The following is a 21,090-nucleotide window of genomic DNA, read 5'->3' as shown; positions in this document are numbered from 1 at the left end:
GATAACACATTTCTGGTGTTTTCGATGTGACATGTGATGTGTGGCAGTCCAATGAGACTGCCCAGAAGGATTTTTGTTACATCTTTGATTTATTTATCTGTGTGCATGTGCCATTGCACATGTGAGGAAGTCAGAGATGGCTTTCGGGAGATGGCTTTTTTTTTTCAACATGTGGGTCCCTAGGGGTCAAACTCGGGTTGTCAGCTTGATGGCAGGGACCTTTGCTTGCTGAGCCATCTAGCCAGTCCCATCCTGAAGGTTTGTGACAGGGTCTCTCATTGTGACCAGGGACTCTGGCTGGCTGGCCAATAAATCCTGACTCCACCTTCCCAGTGCTGGGATTACAAGCATGCGCCAGCACACTCAGCTTTTTGTATGTGGACTTTGGGGATCTCATACTTAACAGGCAAGCAAGTTACAACTGCGTTATCTTCCTAACCCTCCCCACTGTTAGGGTTTTGATAAGTCTGTGTGCTCCTAATTGAATTCAGTAGGTTCAAAGGCCATAGCTTTTTATTAGCACAATTAAATTATTTGTCATCTTGTTCCTCATGGCTGTGCTGGACAGGTGGTAGTTATGTAGTACCACAAATGAGATGAGGATACTTCTGCCTTAGTACCTACATGCAGGGGGGAATAGCTCAGAGGAATTTGCTGCTTTACACAAAACGGGGCAACTAAGCACAGTGATAGACAGACAGAATGCCACTGTTCTACAGCGAGTCGGGAAGGAGTGCAATCTGTTCCTCACAACCGCTTGGGTGCCCTTTGCCCAGGTGATAAAACTGAGGTCCAAAGAGGTTAAATACTCTTGCCTAAAGTCCATAAGGGTAATAGTAGATCTGCATCTTGGATTTTAGTCCCTATTCATCTTTTGTGTGGTGCTTTTGCTAAACCAAGAGAGAAAGTATGTGTGTGGGTCTGTTTATATCCATTCTTGTGTGTGTGTGTGTTCATTCTTGTGTGTATGTGTGTGTGTGTTCATTCTTGTGTGTGTATCCATTCTTGTGTGTGTCCATTCTTATGTGTGTGTATCCATTCTGTGTGTGTGTGTGTGTGTGTGTGTGTGTGTGTGTGTGTGTGTATCCACTCTTGGGTTTGAGTGTGGGTGCTTAGAGGACAACCTCATGCCTTAGTCCTCGTCTCCATCTTGATTGAGTCAGGGTCTCTCTTTGGCTGTTCGCCATGGTATATGTCAGATAATCTGGCCCATGAGCTTTCAGGGATTCTCCCATCTTCATCCTCCATCTCAATATAGCAGTGCTCCTTGACTCTGTTGGGGTCAAAGAACCCTTTCATAAGAGTCACCAAGCCCATCAGAAAACATGGATATTTACATTACAATTCATAACAGTAACAACATTACAGTTGTGAAGTAGCAACGAAAATAATTGTATGGTTGGGACATGAGGAGCTGTATTTAAGGGTTGCATCATTAGGAAGGCTGACAGCCACTGGCACTATAGGGACGGGGATAATAAACACACACTACTGTACCCAGGTTTACAGGAAAATTTGGAGATTCAAAATCAGGCCATCACACTTTTGCAGCCAATCCTTTCACCACTGAGCCATCTCTCCAGCCCCTAAACATGCTACTAAATGCTACCCATCTCTGTGATTCATGCAGCAAAAATGATGGCATGGAGCCAGAAATGCACGTTTAGCAACTGCTCCAGGATTCTGATTTGGACAGAGAGCCACGCTTTGAAAACAGTGCTTGCCGTAAAGAGAAGCTGAAATGCTCCTCACACAAAGATGAAAATATTCAACAACAGAAAACCTCTGGGATGGAAGCCAGGCATAATGGTGTAGAGACCAATATTCAGCATTCCAAAGGTTGAGGCAGGCAAGAGGAGTTTGAGGCTAGCCTGAGCTACATAAGGGTAAACCTTGTCTCAACAACATACACACAAATATATTTTTAAATATAATTTTTGCTCTTTGCATTTGAGGCTAAAAGGGTTATGAAATGGAAACATACCTCATCTCTTCCTATCCCTTAGGGACAGGTATCCCTACCTAAACCCCAGATAAGTGCAACTCATTAAGCTTGCCTAAGGAAGCATAGCTCTTCCTCTTGCTGACAAAGACCCTCGAACAAACACATACCAATAACTTGTGTGTGTGTGTGTGTGTGTCTATGATATGTATGTAGGCATGCAAGATGACAGCTTTAGTAGAGTCATTTCTTTCTTACCTTTGTTTGGGTTTCTTGAATCAAACTAAAGTCTCCGGCTTGCAGAAAAGCATTTTACCAACTGAGTCATCTTGCCAGTCCATGGTTTGGATGTTTTTGAGATAGGGTTTTATGTGTTTCAGTCTGGCCTCAAACTAGAGCTGGCTACGTTTAAGGATGACCTCGAATTCCTGACCCTTCTGCCTCTTCCTCCTGAGTGCTAGGATTCTGTAACACTCTAGATGCTAGTAAATGTTCCTAGGAACCATTTCATACCTTAATGAAAATACATTCTGAGCTCCCAGAAAATCCTTTTCAGCTCTTTAATAAGTCAAGCCTGATGCTCAAGCTGTCAGATCTAGAAGTGTCTATAGCTTGCTAGGCAGAGACCAAAGGAAAAAGGTGGAGTTGTCACCTAAACACAGTGGACTTGGATGTGAAACAAAGCGGCTCCAACTGCAAACACTTACTTGACTATTCAGGAGCAAATTTATGCTTGGCAAGGAATGCAATGAAAACTTCTCCCCACCTGGTAGGCAGTGTTTTCTTGAGCTCCTGTAGTTTATATTGGCTCCTGGGAAAGGTTGGCCATCACTCATGGGTCAGAAATATAAGCATTAAGAGCCAGCCTCTGGTCTATGATCTCACAAGACAACTAATGGGTAAGGCCATGCCTGGTGTTGCTTCTGGGTTGTTTGACTTTAATATCGTGGCAACCCAGGGAGGTGTTGTGATTATATATTTATTTGATAAGTGAAGAGACTGAGACACAAATTTACAAAGCAACTTGCCCAAGACCACCCACGTGATAAGAACCTACCCCCCCCACACACACATGTATTCTGTGAGGGCACACTGCACTCTGAGTTTGGTCTTCTATGTGGAAATTTCCCCTAGGGCCAACAGACTCCTCCACTCATTGTCCTTCACAAAATACAAGAACAAAAACCATAAAAAGGACACAAACATTGGCCCTTAGGTCTAAGAAAAATGAAAATACAATGAACTATTTAAACTTGGGTCTAAGAATAATGAAAATACAATGAACTGAAAATTATATATGTCAATCACTTAGCCTAATGCTTGGTGATTTTTTTTAAAAGTTCTCAGCAGTCAGATCCTTGGGGAAATTTCTAGTTATAGTAGTTCCATGTACCATTTGATATGAAGAGCGGTTGAGTAAACCATCAGAAATAACCTCTGGTCTCCTCACAACATGTACACCCCCTCTTCCCCCCTACCCCACACACTATACAAATAAGAACATAAAACACACAAACTTTGGTCACTGCAAGTTAAAAGTAGGTAGAAAAAAAATAGAACCTTGTGATCAAGAAGCATATTCTCCAACTGGGGAGTTGAAACTATATACTTTTGTAAAAAGAGGACCAGGGAGATGGTTCTGTTTGTCAAGTCCATGCTGAGCAAGCATGAGAACTCTGAGTTCAGATCTCCCACACCTCTGTAAAAGATGGGTGCAGCAGTCTACTCCTATAACCTAAGGGCTGGGATACTGAGGCAGGAGGATCCCTGAAGTTCACTGGTAAGGCAGTTTAGTAGAATCAGTGAGCTCTAGGTTCAGTGATGTCTCAAGATGATGATGGTGATGGTGGTGATGAAAAGCAGCTTAGGAAGACACCAGAAGTGACCTCTGGTCTCTATACAACATGTACACATATGTATGTGCACCCCCATACATATGTAAATAAACATACAACACACGTTTAGGAAAAGAAGCCTGTAAGTCACAAGGGCTGCTCTCCAAACTCGACCTTAACAAATTTTCAGGGTGTAGCTGTAGAGGAAATGCTCCAGTTCCTTTGGGACTTTGGAGTCCTCATAAGGCAAATGGAGACACTACCGATCTCCAGCCTCACTGACTGAGGCGTTCGTGTGTGTGTGTGTGTGTGTGTGTGTGTATGTGTGTGTGTGTGTGTGCACTTGTGTGTGCAAGTGTTCAGGAGGACATGCGCTCATACACAAGCATGCGGAGGCCACAGGCCACTGCTGAGTGTCTTCCTCTGTTGTCCTCCACCTTATTTTCTGAGGCAAGGACTCTCGGTGAATCTGGAGCCTTGTTCATTTGCCTAGACTGGGTAAGCAGCGAGCCTCTGAGACCTGCATCCCAAAGCAGGGACTGCAAACATGCCACCATGCCTGACTTTTGTAGGTATTGGGGACCTGAATTCAGGTCCTCATGCTTGTGTTGGAAGCATTTTACACACCAGATCATCTCCCAGCTCCAGTGAATTTTATTGTTAGGATCAAGTACTTGGAAGGCACTTGTTAATGGCACATGGAGGTTATGGAAAGAGGAAGGAAATGAAATTGAGTAAAGCAACAGAAGTGCCTTCGTGAGCAGATGGTGGAGTCGGGTTTCAATGTGGGGAGGAGCCTGAACCTGCCTGGAAGAAGCAGTGTCCCAGTTGCTTTCATCCTGACAGAACAGAGAAGCCTACTTGAATTGCTTTAAACACCGAATGTGCCCACTCACACAGAGAGCTAGTCAATTCAGTGGTGGAGCTGTCTCGTTATTCACAATGGCTCCAGCCGCAGCTCTTCCCAAGGCTTCCCTCTATAGGCCAGTGTCTACTTCTGCTTTTGTGAAGCATGGTAAACATCCGTGCCTTGAACCCACAGCCCAAACTCATCTTTTTTCACTTGAGGGCATCCTGAGAGTCATCATTCTAATTCAGTAGTTCTCAACCTTCCTAATGCTGTGACACTTTAATACAGTTCCTCATGTTGTTGTGACCCCAACCACAAAATTATTTCATTGCTACTTCATAACTGTAATTTTGCTACTATTATAAATCATAATATAAATATTTTTGGAGATAGAGGTGCGTCAAGGAGGGGTCACAACCCACAGGTTGAGAACCTCTGTTCTTATTGGACCAGTCTAGACTACATTCACCAACATCAGGTGATAGCCTAAGTCACATGTGGGTCCCCTACGTGGAAATCCAGGCTTCTTACAGAATCAGCCAGAATGATCACAATTTGGGGACCTGTTTTTAAAGATCTATTTATTATTTTATGTGTATGTGTGTGCCTATATGAGTTTATGTGGCCCACCTATATACATACAGAAGCCCACAGACACCAGAAGAGGGTGTCAGATCCCCTGGATCTGAAATTACAGATGGTTGTAATTACCATGTGGGTGCTAGGAACCGAACCCAGATTTCTGCAAGAGAAGTGACTATTGACTTCTGAGTCATCTCTGCAGCCCCAGGAATTGCCTTTACAAAATAAAAAGGATGGAGTAAGCTGCGTATGCGAGCAGGTGCAGAATGTTTTTTCTTGAGAGTAAGTTGTAACGTGCGGAGCCTGAGGAAGCGGATGGGCATTGGAAGTGCCTGGTGAGAGCTGGGAGCTTGAACGCAGAGTTTACCAGCAGGCCTAGGAAACGGGCCTCTTTCGTCCCGTTATTCAGGCCTATCCCTTACTCACTTCTTGCAATGTTCACTGTGCCTTAAACTGTTCAGTGCAGAGAAGGGAGCTCACCGCCACAGAGAGCCCCCAGCGTACTGACTCTGAGCAAGAGACCTTTTCTACTTTTCTTGTAATAGACCCCATGTCCCTGAGACAGGAACTGTGACCCCATTTCATAGACTGGGGAGATGAGGAAGGAATGGGATGGGAAGTGACTGACTATCCAGAGCCACTCTGTCACTAGTCCAGAGGGGTTGAAGTCCCTCGTGACCATTGACTCTAAACCCCACATGCAGGTAGCCATGCGGCCTGGCCCTTGAGGATGACTTTGTATTGTGTGTCACACAAGCACCCAGGCTGGTGACCCTCCTGCGTGTTGTCACCCGCACTGAAGCATGAATGTGTTCTGGGCTACACTGACGAGTGTAGGGGCTGGAGGCGGGGACCACTCATATACTGGGGCCTCATTTACGCCCACTCTGGGGCACTGAGGATGGAAGTCAAGCCTGGGAGAGCTAGACAGGCAACCATCGAGCATCCTGTAATAGCTTCTCACACCCTAATCTCTGACAGGGATCGCCATTGGCAACGGACAAGACCTCTGGACACCTGAAGCATCCTCTTAGAACCACCCAAAGCCACTTCGAGGCAGGTGTTACTATTCTCCTCTTTTTATAGATGAGAAAGCCAAGGACCATGAAAGCTGAGGTCACAGCAGACAGCTTGTCCCTGTGAGGTACAGTCTCTTATCTCTCTGAAAAGTTGCCCAACCATCTTGAACGGCTAGCAAATGGATGAGTCGGGATTTGAACTCCTGTTCTGTCTGATTCCGGACTGTGGGCTAAGTACTCTGTTTCAAAGAAAACTTGAGGAAAACCTTCCAGTGAGTGATTTGGCTTTGAGTCTCCTTCCCTGAAGAGAAATCCTGTTCCCAGGAGAGCTCGTGGCCCTGTTTGTTGGGCTAAGCCCACAAGGTCCTTTCTTGCATATCTGTGTGTGTTGATGTCACAGATCCTCTTCCCACTCCTCCCTTCTCCCCCGAACGAGCCGCTTCACTCGAGTTCCTCTGGGGCATGTACACCTGCAACAAGTCTAGTAGGGATCTTCTGGATCTCAGCCACACCACCCACATGCTCATGCAGAGGGTGTGAGCCTCTGCCCGCGTAAGGACACAGACAATGAAAACAGAACCTTGAAACAGGAAGGCCCATGTGAGCAATCACAGGTATGACAGCCGCTGCAGGAGAAGGTGCTGTGGGGAAGTGGATTGCCCCCCTCTTTTTTTATGTTCCGTTTTTAGCTGTGTTTTTTCAGAGCAAGTAGGTGCCATGGTGATGGGAGCCATAGAAATAGATGGAGTGCACCTCCCAGCAGCCGTTCCCATGGAAATGCACCAGGGAGAGCCGGGGACTTGCCCCTGCAGCTGCCAGCTGCACACTGGGAGTAGGCCCCTGAAGGCTTCTTACTGTCTTTCTGGGGTTGTCCCAGGGCCCAAGGGTACACCCTCCCTCCCAAGGTAAACTGAGACCGTCCCTGAGTCTTCCCAGGGAACCCTCTTAAGGAACTTGACTTTTCTTCAGCCTGGCCATCTTGTTTCACAGTCACCTTCAACCAAATCCTGTGAGACTTCCTGTTGCCTCAGTTGTGAGCATGCGTCTAGGTCCTGCCTGGATACAGAGCCGGCATTGGGTTCATGCTGGATAATAACAAATTTGGGGGCGGGGACCGAGTACCGAACATTTGGTGCCCATAAAATGAAATCTCAGAAGATCTAAGCCACTAAGCCAGGGGGGGTAGAAGTGATCCTACTTGAGACTGGCACTTAGTCTGTGAAACCTCACTGGAACACGGGGAGGCCTAGAGGCAACTATTTTTGGACGCAGCTTTAGTGGACTCAAAGAGCCTTTGAAACAATAGCTGGAGCCATGGCTTCGCACTTATGTAACAGAATCTGCAAGGCTGTGAATGTGTGTGCCGATGAACCTGGACAGAGCTCTGTTTTCTTTTGTTTGGATTTAGTATACGTCTTCCAAAATGTAACCCAGGGATAAATACACCTTCCAAACCTAGCTGCCTTATATTGGACCAAGCACAAAAGGATTGATGTTAAAGTGTGCTATTATTGCTGTCCGATAATATCTGTTTCTGTCATAGGACACTATTATGTGTATATTATGAACATTTCTTTTCATGTTTCAGTGCTCTAAGGTGGCATGCATCTCCAGGGGTAGGGTCAATGCAAGCCTGGACTAAAGTATGGTTCTAAGACTAATTACTAACAAAGTGGAATTAATTTTACTTTCAATTAAAGAAGCATGTAATGCCCTTAACAAAGGAGGGTTTTTTTAAAATTAGCAACATAGTCAATCCACAAACAGTTGCATAAATAGTTAGTAACTGTGAAAATTATAATACCGGAAGATGATAAGGAAATGTCTGTCCTGGCACGTGTGGCATCTGAGTCCTTGCCACTGAAGCCCTGCCCAGCAGTTGAGGTGTTTGAAACCTCCAGCCCCTTCAGTCAAGGAGTGATGTGTATGGTAACCTTGGCTTGTAGGTCATACCATTAAAACAGGTAGGGCAGATCGAGCTAGGCATCATTAAAGTAACTGCCTGGTTTAGCCTAGGACTTACCCAGTGAACCATGTGACTTGGCATTGATCACAGGCAACATCTCCACTCAGACACCGTGTGGATTCCTGGGTCATATTTCGTGGTTACAGGAACGTAGCCTGATGGAGCCATTACAGAAACTCCATATTAAATAAGCAAACACGTGTGCTCTAGTTTCACAGGCCAAGCCAGCTCTGAAGCAGAAGGATGCCTTTCTTGCCCAGAGCAGTCATGCCTTGGAGTTTTGCCCCTTGGTTGGGTTACTCTACTTGGCTGGCAACTCAAAGCAGATTGACTTTGAAGGAGCTGCTCTCAGACATTCCATGACTCTAGACATGGACACTCACAGTCGTGTTGGCAGACAGTTACGGCCAGATTTTCAGAGTCACACAGTGAATGTTTGGCTACATGAACATTCACACAAAACCCTCCTTTCCTAAGACAAGCTCCTTTCCCATAGGGCTGGGACAAGAACCCCAAGGCTAATCAAGACCCACAGGGGCCTGAAGGAATTCGCCACACCTCTGATTTCAACTGGCCATTTAAATGAATATTTAATATTAGCTATCACAACTACCATTTTTAAATGTGTATTTTTAAATTTTAAATTTCAACTTTCTTCTAGTACAATATATATTGCATAAAATTTTACTGCTGTTTGCCATTTTTATGTGCATTGACCTACTAAGCTATCATAACCATCTTTTCCCAAAACACTACCATCTGCTCAAACTGGAACTCCAAACACTAACTTTCCTCTGTCCCCACTGCCAGCCCCAGCAACCCCCATTCACTGCTGTGTCTGTGAACTAGACTGATCAGTGTTCCCTTACATCAGTTAAACTAATCCTCCAGGCTTTGTCTGTTACAACATGTGCCATTAAAGATGAAAACTATTCCACTGTTTATATGCTCCACATTTTGTTTACCCACAATTTAATTTTACCATAGTTTTTCTTTTCCATCTTGTTAAGGTTTTGAAAGAATCACAGAATGATGAAAATTACAAGAGCAGCAATCTCAGAATCCCTGTGTTATTTCATAGCATCCTCTAATTTTTAATGAACTATTTAATATTTGCATGAAATACAGATTCCTCTGTTAGTGAGTTATAAACTGGTCCTGTCAGTATTTCTATTTTTATTACATTTGATTGATAGATGATTGATGATGGTGATGATGATTGATTGATCAATTGATCAGTGTCCATGGCAGGGGTGCACATGGGTTACAGTGTATGTGCAGAGGTCAGAGTTCGTGCTCTTCTTCCACCATGAGGGTTCTGGGGATCGAGCTCAGATTGCCAAACTGGAAGCAAGCCTCCTTACCTGCTGAGTCCTATCGCTAGCCCATGTTTCCATCGTTACTATTTTAAATTTGTATTTATTATATGTGTATGGGTGTTTTGTGTCTGGCCACCACGTGTGGACCTGGTGCCTGTGGAAGTCAGAAAAGGGTGGCAGACACCACGGGACCTGACGTGACAGTTGTAAGCATCCATGTGGGCGCTGGGAATCGAACCGGGGTCCTCAGGGAGAGCAGCCAGTGCTCTTGACTGCGGCACTGTCTCTCCAACCCACTTTCCGACGTTTTAAACAGTGTAGTAAAGTACATGTTCCTCACTCTCGGTGTGACCAGTGAGTGTTCACCGTGTCCTTCTGCATGCCCAGTATTCTTTGAACATACATTTGCTTTCTGAACAAAATATTTCAGGATCATCTGATGGTTTCCTTGCCCCAGCAATCACAATGACAGATTGCATTTGTTAAATGTTAAGTGGTTTCCTCAGTTTCTTTGCTTGTTATGTAATAAACAGCTTGACAAAAGCCCACTGAAGGGAGGAAGGGTTTGTTTCAGTCCACAGTTCAAGTCCATGATAGCGGAGAGTCAAGGTATCCAGCACCTGAAGCCTATGGTCACATCACATCGACAGCCAGCAACAGAGCCCAACAAATCCAGTGTTCAGCTGCTTTCTCTGTGTTACACAGTCCAAGACCCACTGACCATAGAACTGTCCCGCCCACAATTAAAACAAGTCTCTCTGCATCCGTAAACACAATCAAGACACAGATATTCTCAGGGGCTACCCTTAATCTAGATAGCCCTGACAGGTGTGCCCAGAGGCTTGTCTCATGGCTAATTCTAGATTCTGTCAAGTTGACAACACTAATCACTATAAATAAAACATACATTGAACAAATTTCTCCATTTTTTGCCATGTTTATATGTATAGCACCATGTCGTTAAACATCTCTACTTTGTTTTATGTTGGTGCACCACAGGTGAACCTAGTGCCTAGGGAAGCCAGAAAAGGGTGTCAATTCCTTGGGGGAACTGGAGTTACAAACTATGAACTACCATGTGGGTGCTGGACGTTAAATCTGAGTCCTCTATAAGAGGCCATCCTTTCTCAGGATGAACTTCCCCAAGGAATTTCAATTTTTAACAGTAAAAGGTGTTCTAAGTCCAAAAAATCTAGGCATTATAAGATGTACTCATTCCTCCTGAGGTACTGCCTGCTCCCAGGCAGAGCTAAGAGATACATACCCACACACACACACATACACCCCTACATTCTTTAAAATCTAGTTCTGCCAAGCACTAATCTAATCCCAGCATTTGAGAGGCAGAGGCAAGCAGATGTCGGTGGGTTTGAGGCCAGCCTGGGCTACAGAGTGAGTTCCAAGCAAGCCAGGGCTAGAGTCCCTGTCACAAACATCTAATTTTAGGCAATGGTGACCACTGTTCACAGCGATGAGTATCTCCTGAAGCAATTCAGAAACTCCAGGGTTTATTACAGCTTTTTTTCCTTACCATGTTGTACCTCCCTGGAGAGAAACAAGGTTCTTGGGATTCTAACATGTTGACTTTTTAGACATCACCAGAATAGCTCCTGCTCCACATAGCTGCCCCCTCAATCTGCCTGAACCCTCTCTCCTAAAGGCCAGGTCTGACCAACCCTCTCCACTAAAGGTCTAGTCTGACCAACAACCATCACCACAGGGACACATTCTTACTCCCATAGAGCTGACACACCATAGCCCAGGCCATCATCCCAAGACTGGCCTCTTCAGTGGGGCTCTGATACCCTGCTTTGGGCCACCATGACTTCCTGTCCCCTACCCTGACCTTTGGCTCCTACCTCTCTCTGCTCCACCCAAAGGCTTTAGGACTGAGTCCTTTACCAAAGGGAAGGTGAAGGAACCATTGTTTGTCTTGATGGGAAATATTTGTTGTTAACAATTCTTTTCATGTTAGGAGCACTCGAGTCTGACCTATTAAATAAACAAATGCTAATTATGACTGCCAGCGTTTCCCCGATCTTTTGTCTCTGCTATTGTCATGACATTTTTAATGAAATGTTTGTACAGTTAGGATGCCTTCTTCCTTACAGCAACATTTATTTTGCAAATTTGCTGTTGTATTTAGGCTACCACCAGCAACTCTCTTGGCAAACACTGAGCAACTCCCACCACAGAAATTAATGAGTAGAGACAAGGTCTGAACACCTACTCGTTCTGTTCTTCCATTGTCACGTGGAGGCACTCTGGGGAACCGGTCCAAGGGACAGCTATGGAAACCAGAAATGGAGTTTTGTAACACTGCAAATTCTTGGTTCTTGTAAACAAGTCTCCTAAGTTAGCCTGAGCATCCAGGAAATGGACTGTATCTCCTAGTTTCTGTGGGGGACCCATGAGGTCCCAGATACAGTCCTGCATCAATATAAGGACCCTCTGTGTTTGTTGCTGACAGAGCATGATGGGCTAGTGTGGGAAAAGAGCATGTTATGTTCCAGTGAAGGCTTGCTGCATTTTGTAGTCCTTGACCTCTGTGAACCACTGGTTTCTCTATGAAACACATGGCTGCCTTTGGCTGCTCAGCCCTGCGACCTCTGTCCGGCCTCTCTGACTGCCTCATCTCAGGAGTACCCACCACCTTGACAGGAGACACAGAGTAAGTGCTTCCTGGGTGTTGGGTACTGTTGCTGGTGGCCCTGCTCTTGCCACCCGTGTCACATACAGATGCGCAGGTCCCTCCACAAGCTTCTCTACTATTGTCCCTTCTGTCCGCAGGCTGAAAAGGCCTTTCATTTTTCACTCATCGTTTTGGACTCAGCTTCTTTTCTAGCTTCAGTCTATGTAGCCTCGGAATGCGAAGCACATTATATTGCAGCTAACTGTTTACTTTCTTTCTCTCCACAGGAGACAGGCATGATGGTAATTATGTGTTTAATGTCTGTCTCCTGGGATGGTAAATCCCTATGGGCGTAGGTTGTGGCTGTCCTATTACCACAATGTCTCCAGCCCTCTGCACTCAGAGTAACAAAGGAAGGCAACGCCTCTACAAGGCTAAATGGGAACCAGGCCAGGAAGTGACCCAAAACATGTGCTAACTCACTGGGTCTAAGCACAGCTTCTGAGGATCATACCATTAGTAATCCCAGTGAACAAAAGATAAAACAGATACAGACAGGTCAGTGATTCCCCCATAAGTGTACAGTGAGGTTGAGAATCCAACTCGCCCTTAGTTTGCACTTTCACCGTGATACTTCATGTATGGAAGGGAGGCTGTGGATCGATGGATGGATGGATGGATGGATGGATGGGTGTTTGGAAATATGGGTGGATAAGTGGGTGGATGGATAGATGTATTGATGGATGAAAGGGTAGATGTGTGGATGACGGAGGAGATGTACTATGCTTGAACACTTGTAAAATTTGTATAAATATGGTGTAGATAGTTTATGAGAAAGAACTTAGAATTGGGTCACAAATATTACCCCATCCAACTCCACTTCAGAGCACACTGCAGGCCACTGTGGTGGTTTGTATAAGAATGGCCCCCCATAAGCTCATGGATGTGACTATTTGGTTACCAGGGAGTGGTACTATTTGAAAGAATTAGGAAGTATAGCATTGTTGGCGGAAGTGTGTCACTGGGGGTGGGCTTTGAGTTTTCAAAGTCCACTCTAAGTCCAGAGTCTCTCTCTTTTTGTTACCTGTGGATCTAGATATAGAACTCTCAGCTACTTCTCCAGCACCATGTCTGCCTGTGTGCTAGCACGATTTCTATTATGATAATAATGGACTAAACCCCTGAAACTGTAAGTAAGCCCCAATTAAATGTTTCATTTTATAAGATTTTGCTGTTGCCATGGTGTCTTTCCACAGCAATAGAATTGACTAAGATAGTCACCCCCTTGGTCTCTTCCTCAGTGTTCCAAACACCCCTCAACTAGCACAGAGATGGAGAGGCAGGGCACACTCTCTAGAACAGTGGAAGTATCTCAGCCAGCACAGGTGTGAAAGGATGGAGTAATAAAATCTGGATTCATGGTGAATTGTGAGACTTTTGGATGAGTAGGGAAGGCCCTCTTGAGAGTCTCTAGATCTCTGGAGTTGGTTGAGAAAGGAAGCTTAAGAGTGGATGGAAGTAAGTACAGACCTGGGGATGCATGGAAACACACTGCCCTCTCCACATGTAAGACTCCCACTTTAGGCTCTTTCCCCATCACCTCCATGTCCACCCTTCCAAAGCTGGTTTGCATGGATTTCAATATGGGTAGTGTACTTGTACAGTCTTGTTTCCTTCATATGATGGGGAGAGTGTTTCAGATGAGGCACAAAGTAATGCTCATTTTAGGACTCGCAAGACAGCTCAGAAGATAATGATGTTTGTTGTCATGTCCAACAATCTGAGTTCAATCCATGTGCATGTGTTTGTGTGCACAAATACACAAACAAATAAAATGTAAAAAATTTTAAAGAGCTAGCTCAAAAAATTAAATAAAGAGCTAGCTCATTTTAAAAATAGTTAAGTCACTTACATTTCCTGGTCTTGATATGGTTTGAATATGTGTGCCCTATGCTGGTTAGTTGTGTATTTGTTTATTTTTAATTATTAATTTTAATGTTTATTTGAGACAGGGTTCCTCTGTATAGTCATGGCTGTCCTGTAATTTACTCTGTAGATCAGTGTGACCTTGAACTCAGAAATCCACCTGCCTCTGCTTCCCAGTGTTGGTATTAAAGGCATGTGCCACCATGACTAGCTGCTGGTTAGTTTTAAATGTGAATTTGTTTAGGATCAACTGGGAAGCATCCCAGTTGGAGAGTTATCTAGATAAGATTGGCCTGTGGGCATGTCTGAAGGGGGTTGCCTTGATCTTTAGTTGACCCAGTTCATTGTGGATGGAACCATCCCCTAGGTTGGACCCCAAACTGTAGGAATGAAAAAAGCTAGCTGAATAACAAGTAAGCAGCATAAGTGCATTCATTCCTCTCTGCTCTTGACTGTGGACATGGTTGACCAGATGTCTCAAGCTCCTGCCTCTGTGACTTACCAGCAGTAGTGGACTATAACCTGGAATTATAAGCCCTTTTCTCTCCCTAAATTGCTTCTTTTCAGGGAATTATATTACAGCAACAAAATGAAACCACATTACCCTCCAAAGTTGACAAACTGAAAATTTAATCTCCCATATTATAAGTTAATGGTATCTGAAGATAAAACCTTTCTGATGTAATTAGGTCACCATGGTAGCATTAGTGACTTCACAAGAAAAGGAAAGGAGACCTGAGCTATCACACGTTCTCTGTCTCACCACATCTCTGCCCTACCAGGTGATGCCCTCTCTCCTGTCAGAGTGCATCAAGAAAGTCCTCAGCAGATGCTACTGCAAGGTCCTGGGCTTCCAGATAAATAAGCTTAGGTTCCATTTTGCTTTGTCTTTGTTGTTGTTGTCCTTTTGTTTTGTTTTGTTTTGTTTCTTGTTTGTTTGTGAGAGCTAAAGAAAGAAGATCTGGCTACATAGCCAAGACTTGCCTCATACTTATTATGTAGCCCAGTCTAGCCTTGAATTGACAACCCTCCTGTCTCAGCCTCCTAAATACTGAGATTAAAGATATGCGCCATCATGCCTGACTACTAAACTTATATATTTTTAAATAATCTATTCGGTTTTGTTATATCAGAAAAAAGACTAGGACAAATGCATACATAATCTCCAATATAGCCAGTCCTGGGTATACTCAATTAACTTCTACTTATTTGTCTCTAAATTATTTATATGACAAATAGCACTGTCATGTACTCTGGGATTTTATTCACTGTTTGAAAATATTTTAGGATGCATTCCTAGAATTGAATTGCTTGAATAAAGCAATGGAGTGGCTCTGTGAAGGTGGAATTTCAGACATCTACCATGGGGGTGGACCAGATATTTTTACTCTGGAGATTGGGTGTGTCAGGCCCTGCTGAGAGGATGATTGTCTTTGGGGCCCATTATTGGCATCTTTGATGCCAGGGAATAGTATTTGTGGATTTGATGGTTTGTTCTTCTCTAGAAGGAAAAGAGAAAGTTCTTGATTGGATCTTGTCTTCTCTCACTTCTAGAGGAAGATACTGAAGAAAGAGACACCTGGGACATCCATCAGTGGATTCACCAGAGGTCATGATGAAAAGCCAGTAGTTTGGTATTCAGTCGTTGAAGAAACATATGGACTTTGGCCCTACAATCATATTGTGGTTACTAAGGGAATGGTCTATGCTATTGCTAGGATACATAGATTCTTAGTACCATGGATGGATGGATGGATGGATGGATGGATGGATGGATGGATGGATGGATGGATGATGGATAGATGATAGGTGGATGGATGATGGGTAGATGATAGATGGATGGATGATGGATGGATTGATGATTACACAGATATATGAATACATAGATGTTGGTAGGTAGTTACCAATAACTCATGGACTTAAATCTGGTTTGGGTTAGGTCTCTACCCATTAATTATTGGACTTTATGTAACTTCTTGGACCTCCATTAGCCTCTGTTTCCTTGTCTGCATTTGGGTTTAACAGTACCTTTCTTTGAGGGCTATTGTAAATAGCCAATAGAGGCTCTAGCATACGATGAGTGCCCAGAAGTTATGGTAGCCACTATCATTTGTTGTGAGTGGACAGTCTCTGACTGTTTAAACCCAGGGAATTACCCATAAGATAGGAAGTTGGATGCTAGATAGGACACTGTGTTCGTCCTTCTAGCCGAGCATGCGCATGGCACACCTGCAGGATGCTTTTCACGGGACAGGTTTCTGCCTACCCACATTTAATTCTGAGTTGAGAGATCAATTGGGGATCTGCTTATATCTCTATTTACACAATAGATAAATAAGGAGAAGGAAGGCAACATCCCTATGGAGCTGGACTAAAGCTATAACTGATTTCTAACCCAGCTTTCACCTGCTGTCATGTCCCTTGGGTGTCTCACTTCAGTGAGGTTTGTTACACAGTCTTTCGTCCTCCAGCTACTCGTGGAGCTGAGGGCAGAGGCTCTGGCTGGGCTGCTGTCCCCATGTGGCTGCAGAGTAGTTCTGTCTTTGGCCTTTACTGAGAGCCAGATGGAGGTGCTAAATGTCCTGCAATGACTCTGGGAACCACAGACATCTTCAGCTGCTGACTGGCTCCTTAGGCTGGAGTCTGGCCTGCCAGCCTAGGACACAAGCGCTGGTCTGACCTGCCAAAGCAGCTGCCTTAGGCCTCAGATTTGCCTTGCACTGGGCTTGGAATCCAACCTCACCTGACCCTGTGGCTCCTCACTCCAGGCAGGACTAACTGTTTCTCCTCTGTGCCTTCTTTGTTTGCTGTCATGACATCAAAGCACTCAAGTCGGTTTTAAATGCACCTCTCCTCTTCCTAGAGCAATCGTGTTCTTTTGTTTGTTTGGGATTCTGTACAAGCCCAAGTCTTTCTTAAATTAGACCTGAAGCTTACTGACATGGTTTTCTACCTGGGAGAGTGGCTAGAGTTGAAAACACAAATTGGTGGTTTTGAATCCCACTGAGTGTATGTCTTGTGATAGAAATAGTTGTGGAAAACCAGGCTTATCTCAATTCTTCACTCTAACACCTCTCCAAAGCCAAGCGGTCTTCCGTTCTGCAGTCAGCCAGTCACTCAGCAAACGCTTGCTTTTGTGTTCTTATGCCAGGTACTTGGCCTGTCTGAATAAAGAGGCCATGGGTCAGAGGTCGGTGCTGCCAGCTAGCCACATAAGAAATCACCTTATGAGATTTCATTCTAGACACCATTTCCTCTAGCTTTGAGACCATTTCTGGTTTTTAAAATAATTTTTAAACTTTGTATGTGATATATGTGTTCACATGTATTCACACTTGTGTAGGGGTTGCGTGTGCACATGTGTGCATATATGTGCTGAGACTGGAGGTTGAGAGTCTTTCTTAATCATTTTCAACTTTGTCTTCCTAGACAAGGTCTCTCGCTGAACCCGGAGCTCACTGATTGGATAGACTGGCCTGGCCAGCTAGCCCCAGCGTTCCTCCTCTCTGGCTACACACACTTTCAAGCACACTCTACTGGGCATGGCTTTTTATGTGGGTGCTGGAGATCCAAACTCAGGACTTCATGCTTGCACAGCAAGCTCCTCTCTACCGACTGAGGAATTGCCCAAGTCCCAAGTTTTGAGCTTTTCATTGTAACTTTAAAACATATTCTGTATTTAAATATTACAATCTTTATTCCTTTACCAAATCCTAAATAAATCACTGTGGGTAGAGGGAGGCACACCTTCTAAAACCTCCAACTAAACATCAAAAGTCATAGGTGGTAACTAATGGGGCTGGGATTTCATTTGCCATTGTGAATGTCGTTCCCTCATTTACTTGGTCCACGGAGAGCTTTTTTGGGATGTACTACGTACTTGGGTTGTCATGGGTGCTCTGGAGCCCATGGAAGGACTCTAAGAGGTGTCTCTGTCTGCCAGGTACTGGGGAGAGAATGGAGTTCAAAGTCAAGTAGAACATTAGGCTGCTGTGTCTCCAGCCCCGCGAGAGTAGTTCAAAGAATGTTCTGAGAGCAAGGAGGGCTTGTCCCAGCCTTTTGGCTGCTCTGTAGAGACCCAGGTTCTGAGCTGCTTCTGTGGAATACAAAGTCCTCAGGGCAGGATAGAAGACACCGCAGGTCAGGAGAAGAGCATGCAGAAGTCACAGTTGTTCGGGATTGCTCACTGGACACTGAGATCTGACAGGGGAAGTACTCACCCTCAACAGGGTTTGGCCATAGATCGTCCAGGGCACAGCACCCAACACCAACCCTGTGCCCATAAGGAAACTGCATCTAAGTCTCCCTTCCTCCCCTTTGTAGGTTCCCTGCAGCCCACTGGGGATGGTATGGTGCCTTTCTCACTTCTAAGGTCCCATCTTTCCTCTGCCATAAGGAGTCTACCAAAGGCCGCGCACATCAGAAACACATCCAGCATGACTGAAGGTAAGCAGTACGTTTGACTGAGTGGTTGGTTGGTTGATTTTAGGGTTTCATGAAACTAGCCCAGGATGCATTCAAACTCATTGTGTAGCTGAGGAAAATCTTGGGGTCCTGATCCTCCTGACTCCACCTCCTGAGTGCTGAGATTACAAATGTACTACCATGCCTGGCTATGGGTGTGGTGTGTGTGGATGGGTAAGGGTGTGTGCACGTGTGCATGCACACACATCAATCAGAAAAAGAAAGACTTAAGCACTATTTAGCTTCCCAGAATGATCTACCAGTCCGGACTAGATTTAAGTTGTAGAAACCTCATGGAGGGGTCCAGGGTCATCCAGTTCTGCTTGCTTACCCACCTCCCTATGGAGAACTGCACACAGACTCAATCCATAAATGTAAGCTTTTATGCTAGGCATGGTGGCTCATGCTTGTAATCCCAGCATTTTGGATACTCGGTGGGAAGATTGCTGAGAGTTTGAGGCCAGCCTTGGCTACATAGTGAGTTCCAGACCAGGCTGGACTATTTAGTGAAACCCTATCTCAAAAATAAACTTTAAAAAAAGCACCCCACTATGAAAAAAGTACCACAGACCACAGTGCCTTCTAAGCTGATCTTGATCCAGACCAAATTTCCCTACTGTGGGGATGGCATTATTTTCTGTGCAACACCTACCTTGCCACTGTCTTATAGGCATGACACAAAGAACTTCCAAAACACACACACACACACACACACACACACACACACACACACACACGAACCGACACACACGCACGTATGCACGCATGCATGAAGGCATATGATATATCACTAACCTCATTCCCACCAATATTTCACAATACAAACAAACACATAAGGGCTTAGGCTATAGCTCAGTGTGGTAGAGAACTTGCCTACTGTGCTCCAGGCCCTGGGTTCTATTCCTCACACTACACATACACACACACACACACACACACAAAAAAAAACAAAATAGTCTATAGACTTCTCTGGTTATGGTACAAACACCAAAGGGAAAACCAGCAGCCTGCTTAATGCGCTTAAAGTAAGAGTTCTGATTTAGCAGATAGCTATACCAGGCCTCTGTCATTATTTGTGGGTGAATTGTTACCTATTACTGCACAACTAAACACCCTAAAGAGTAATAAATAGCTCAGAACCATCATTTTCACAAGTCTACAAGGCTGTGATTGGCAATGTAGTTTCTCTGCCTGCACCATGGCTGGACCATCCAAGAATCCCTCATATTCCAGTGACCACTGGGTTGACTGGATCAGAGAGCCTAAAATTTCTTCTTGTGGAGACTCTCTGCTGGTTAGTTTCCACTGTCAGTTTGACAAGCTGAGAGTCACCCGGGAAAAGGGAAACCTTAATTGAGTAATGTCTCAATCAGATTTGCCTGTGGTCACATCTGTGGAAGCATTTTCTTGATTGCTAATTGATTTATGAGATCTCAGCCCACCGTGGGCAGCTCCTTCCCTAGGTAGGTGGGTCTGGACTATCTGAGAAAATTAGCTGAACACAAACCAGCTAAGTGCTATTCCTCCACAGTTTCTGTCCCAGTTCTTAACTTGGGTTCCCAACTTGTCTGTGGTGATATCTTTCTTGATGGGGAATGTTCTTCTGTGTATGTTTCTCTTACTGGTTAATGAATAAAACACTGATTGGCTGATTTGCCAGACAGGAAGTAATGTAGCTGGGCAGAATCAGGATATAAGCAGGGGACAAACAGGAAATTGCTCTGTTCTCTGTGGAGATCCTTAGCAGTCACCATGTGAGCTGCCAAAGGAGTTAGAGGTCCAGACCCTTCTCCGGTAAGATAAGACCACGTGGAAATACTTAGATTAATAGAGATGGTTTAATAATTAAGACAGAGTTAGCCAATAAGAAACCCTAGTCATCGACCAACAATTTCATAATTAATGTAAGTCTTTGTGTGTTTATTTGTGGCTCAATAGGGGCGAGACTCAGCTGGGCCAGAAAACTCATGCTTACAGCTGACCTTCCTTTGATGAATTGTAACCTGGAAGTGTAAGACAAATTAAACCCTTTCCTCCTCAAGTTGCTTTTGGTCAGAGTTTGTCACAACAAGAGAAAGGCAAACTAGAATACTCTCCAACATGGTGGCCAGACTTCTTTCTTTGGTAGCTCAGGACTCCAAGAGAAAGCAGTTCTCTAAGATATATGCAAGCCAAGGTTCAAAACTGTTCACACCATAGACTTTAGTCCTCTCATCCAAAACAAGTCACATGGCCAAGGCCTGAGCCAATGAAGATGGCCCATTAGTACATAAATGGCAGGAGGCAGAGTTTATATAGAAGACTCCCAAGGTCTAGCAAAGCTGTTGTATATCTTCAGCGCAAAGGGGTTTTACTCCAGACAGTGACTGGCTTCTGGGACCTCAAGGGGGCAGTGGGTCTGAACAGCCCAGGCCATAGGCCTCCAGGGTGGACAGGTTGATTTCCAGATTTGCTCCTCATAGGGTCACACTATGAGTAAACTATGCAACCTTCTCGGGCTTGTTTCCAAAATAAAAAATGGGGACAGGCTCCTCGGAGATGATCTGTCAGGAGAA

At 44.6% G+C, this 21,090-nt stretch overlaps 1 protein-coding gene across 7 annotated transcripts in view; it reads left to right on the top strand.

The window, feature by feature from the left end:
* Positions 1-21,090, top strand: part of Dglucy (D-glutamate cyclase) — an 82,467-nt gene that overhangs the window by 15,515 nt on the left and 45,862 nt on the right. For 3 of the 7 annotated variants that reach the window (XM_013112250.3, XM_005068406.4, XM_013112247.3), the window contains exon 2: positions 18,395-18,517. In XM_013112250.3, the coding sequence (XP_012967704.1) occupies positions 18,421-18,517 (97 nt within the window). In that variant the 5' untranslated portion in view covers positions 18,395-18,420. Of the gene's footprint in view, positions 1-15,625; positions 15,706-18,394; positions 18,518-21,090 lie in introns of all 7 variants that reach the window. The other 4 variants (XM_013112249.3, XM_040742626.1, XM_021226199.2 and 1 more) reach the window with 2 other exon arrangements.

Source organism: Mesocricetus auratus, unplaced genomic scaffold (assembly GCF_017639785.1).
Source record: "Mesocricetus auratus isolate SY011 unplaced genomic scaffold, BCM_Maur_2.0 Super-Scaffold_15014, whole genome shotgun sequence".
Classification (NCBI taxonomy): Eukaryota; Metazoa; Chordata; class Mammalia; order Rodentia; family Cricetidae; genus Mesocricetus; species Mesocricetus auratus.
Note: the sequence above shows the minus strand (reverse complement) of the source record. Positions and strands in the feature narration are given on the sequence as shown.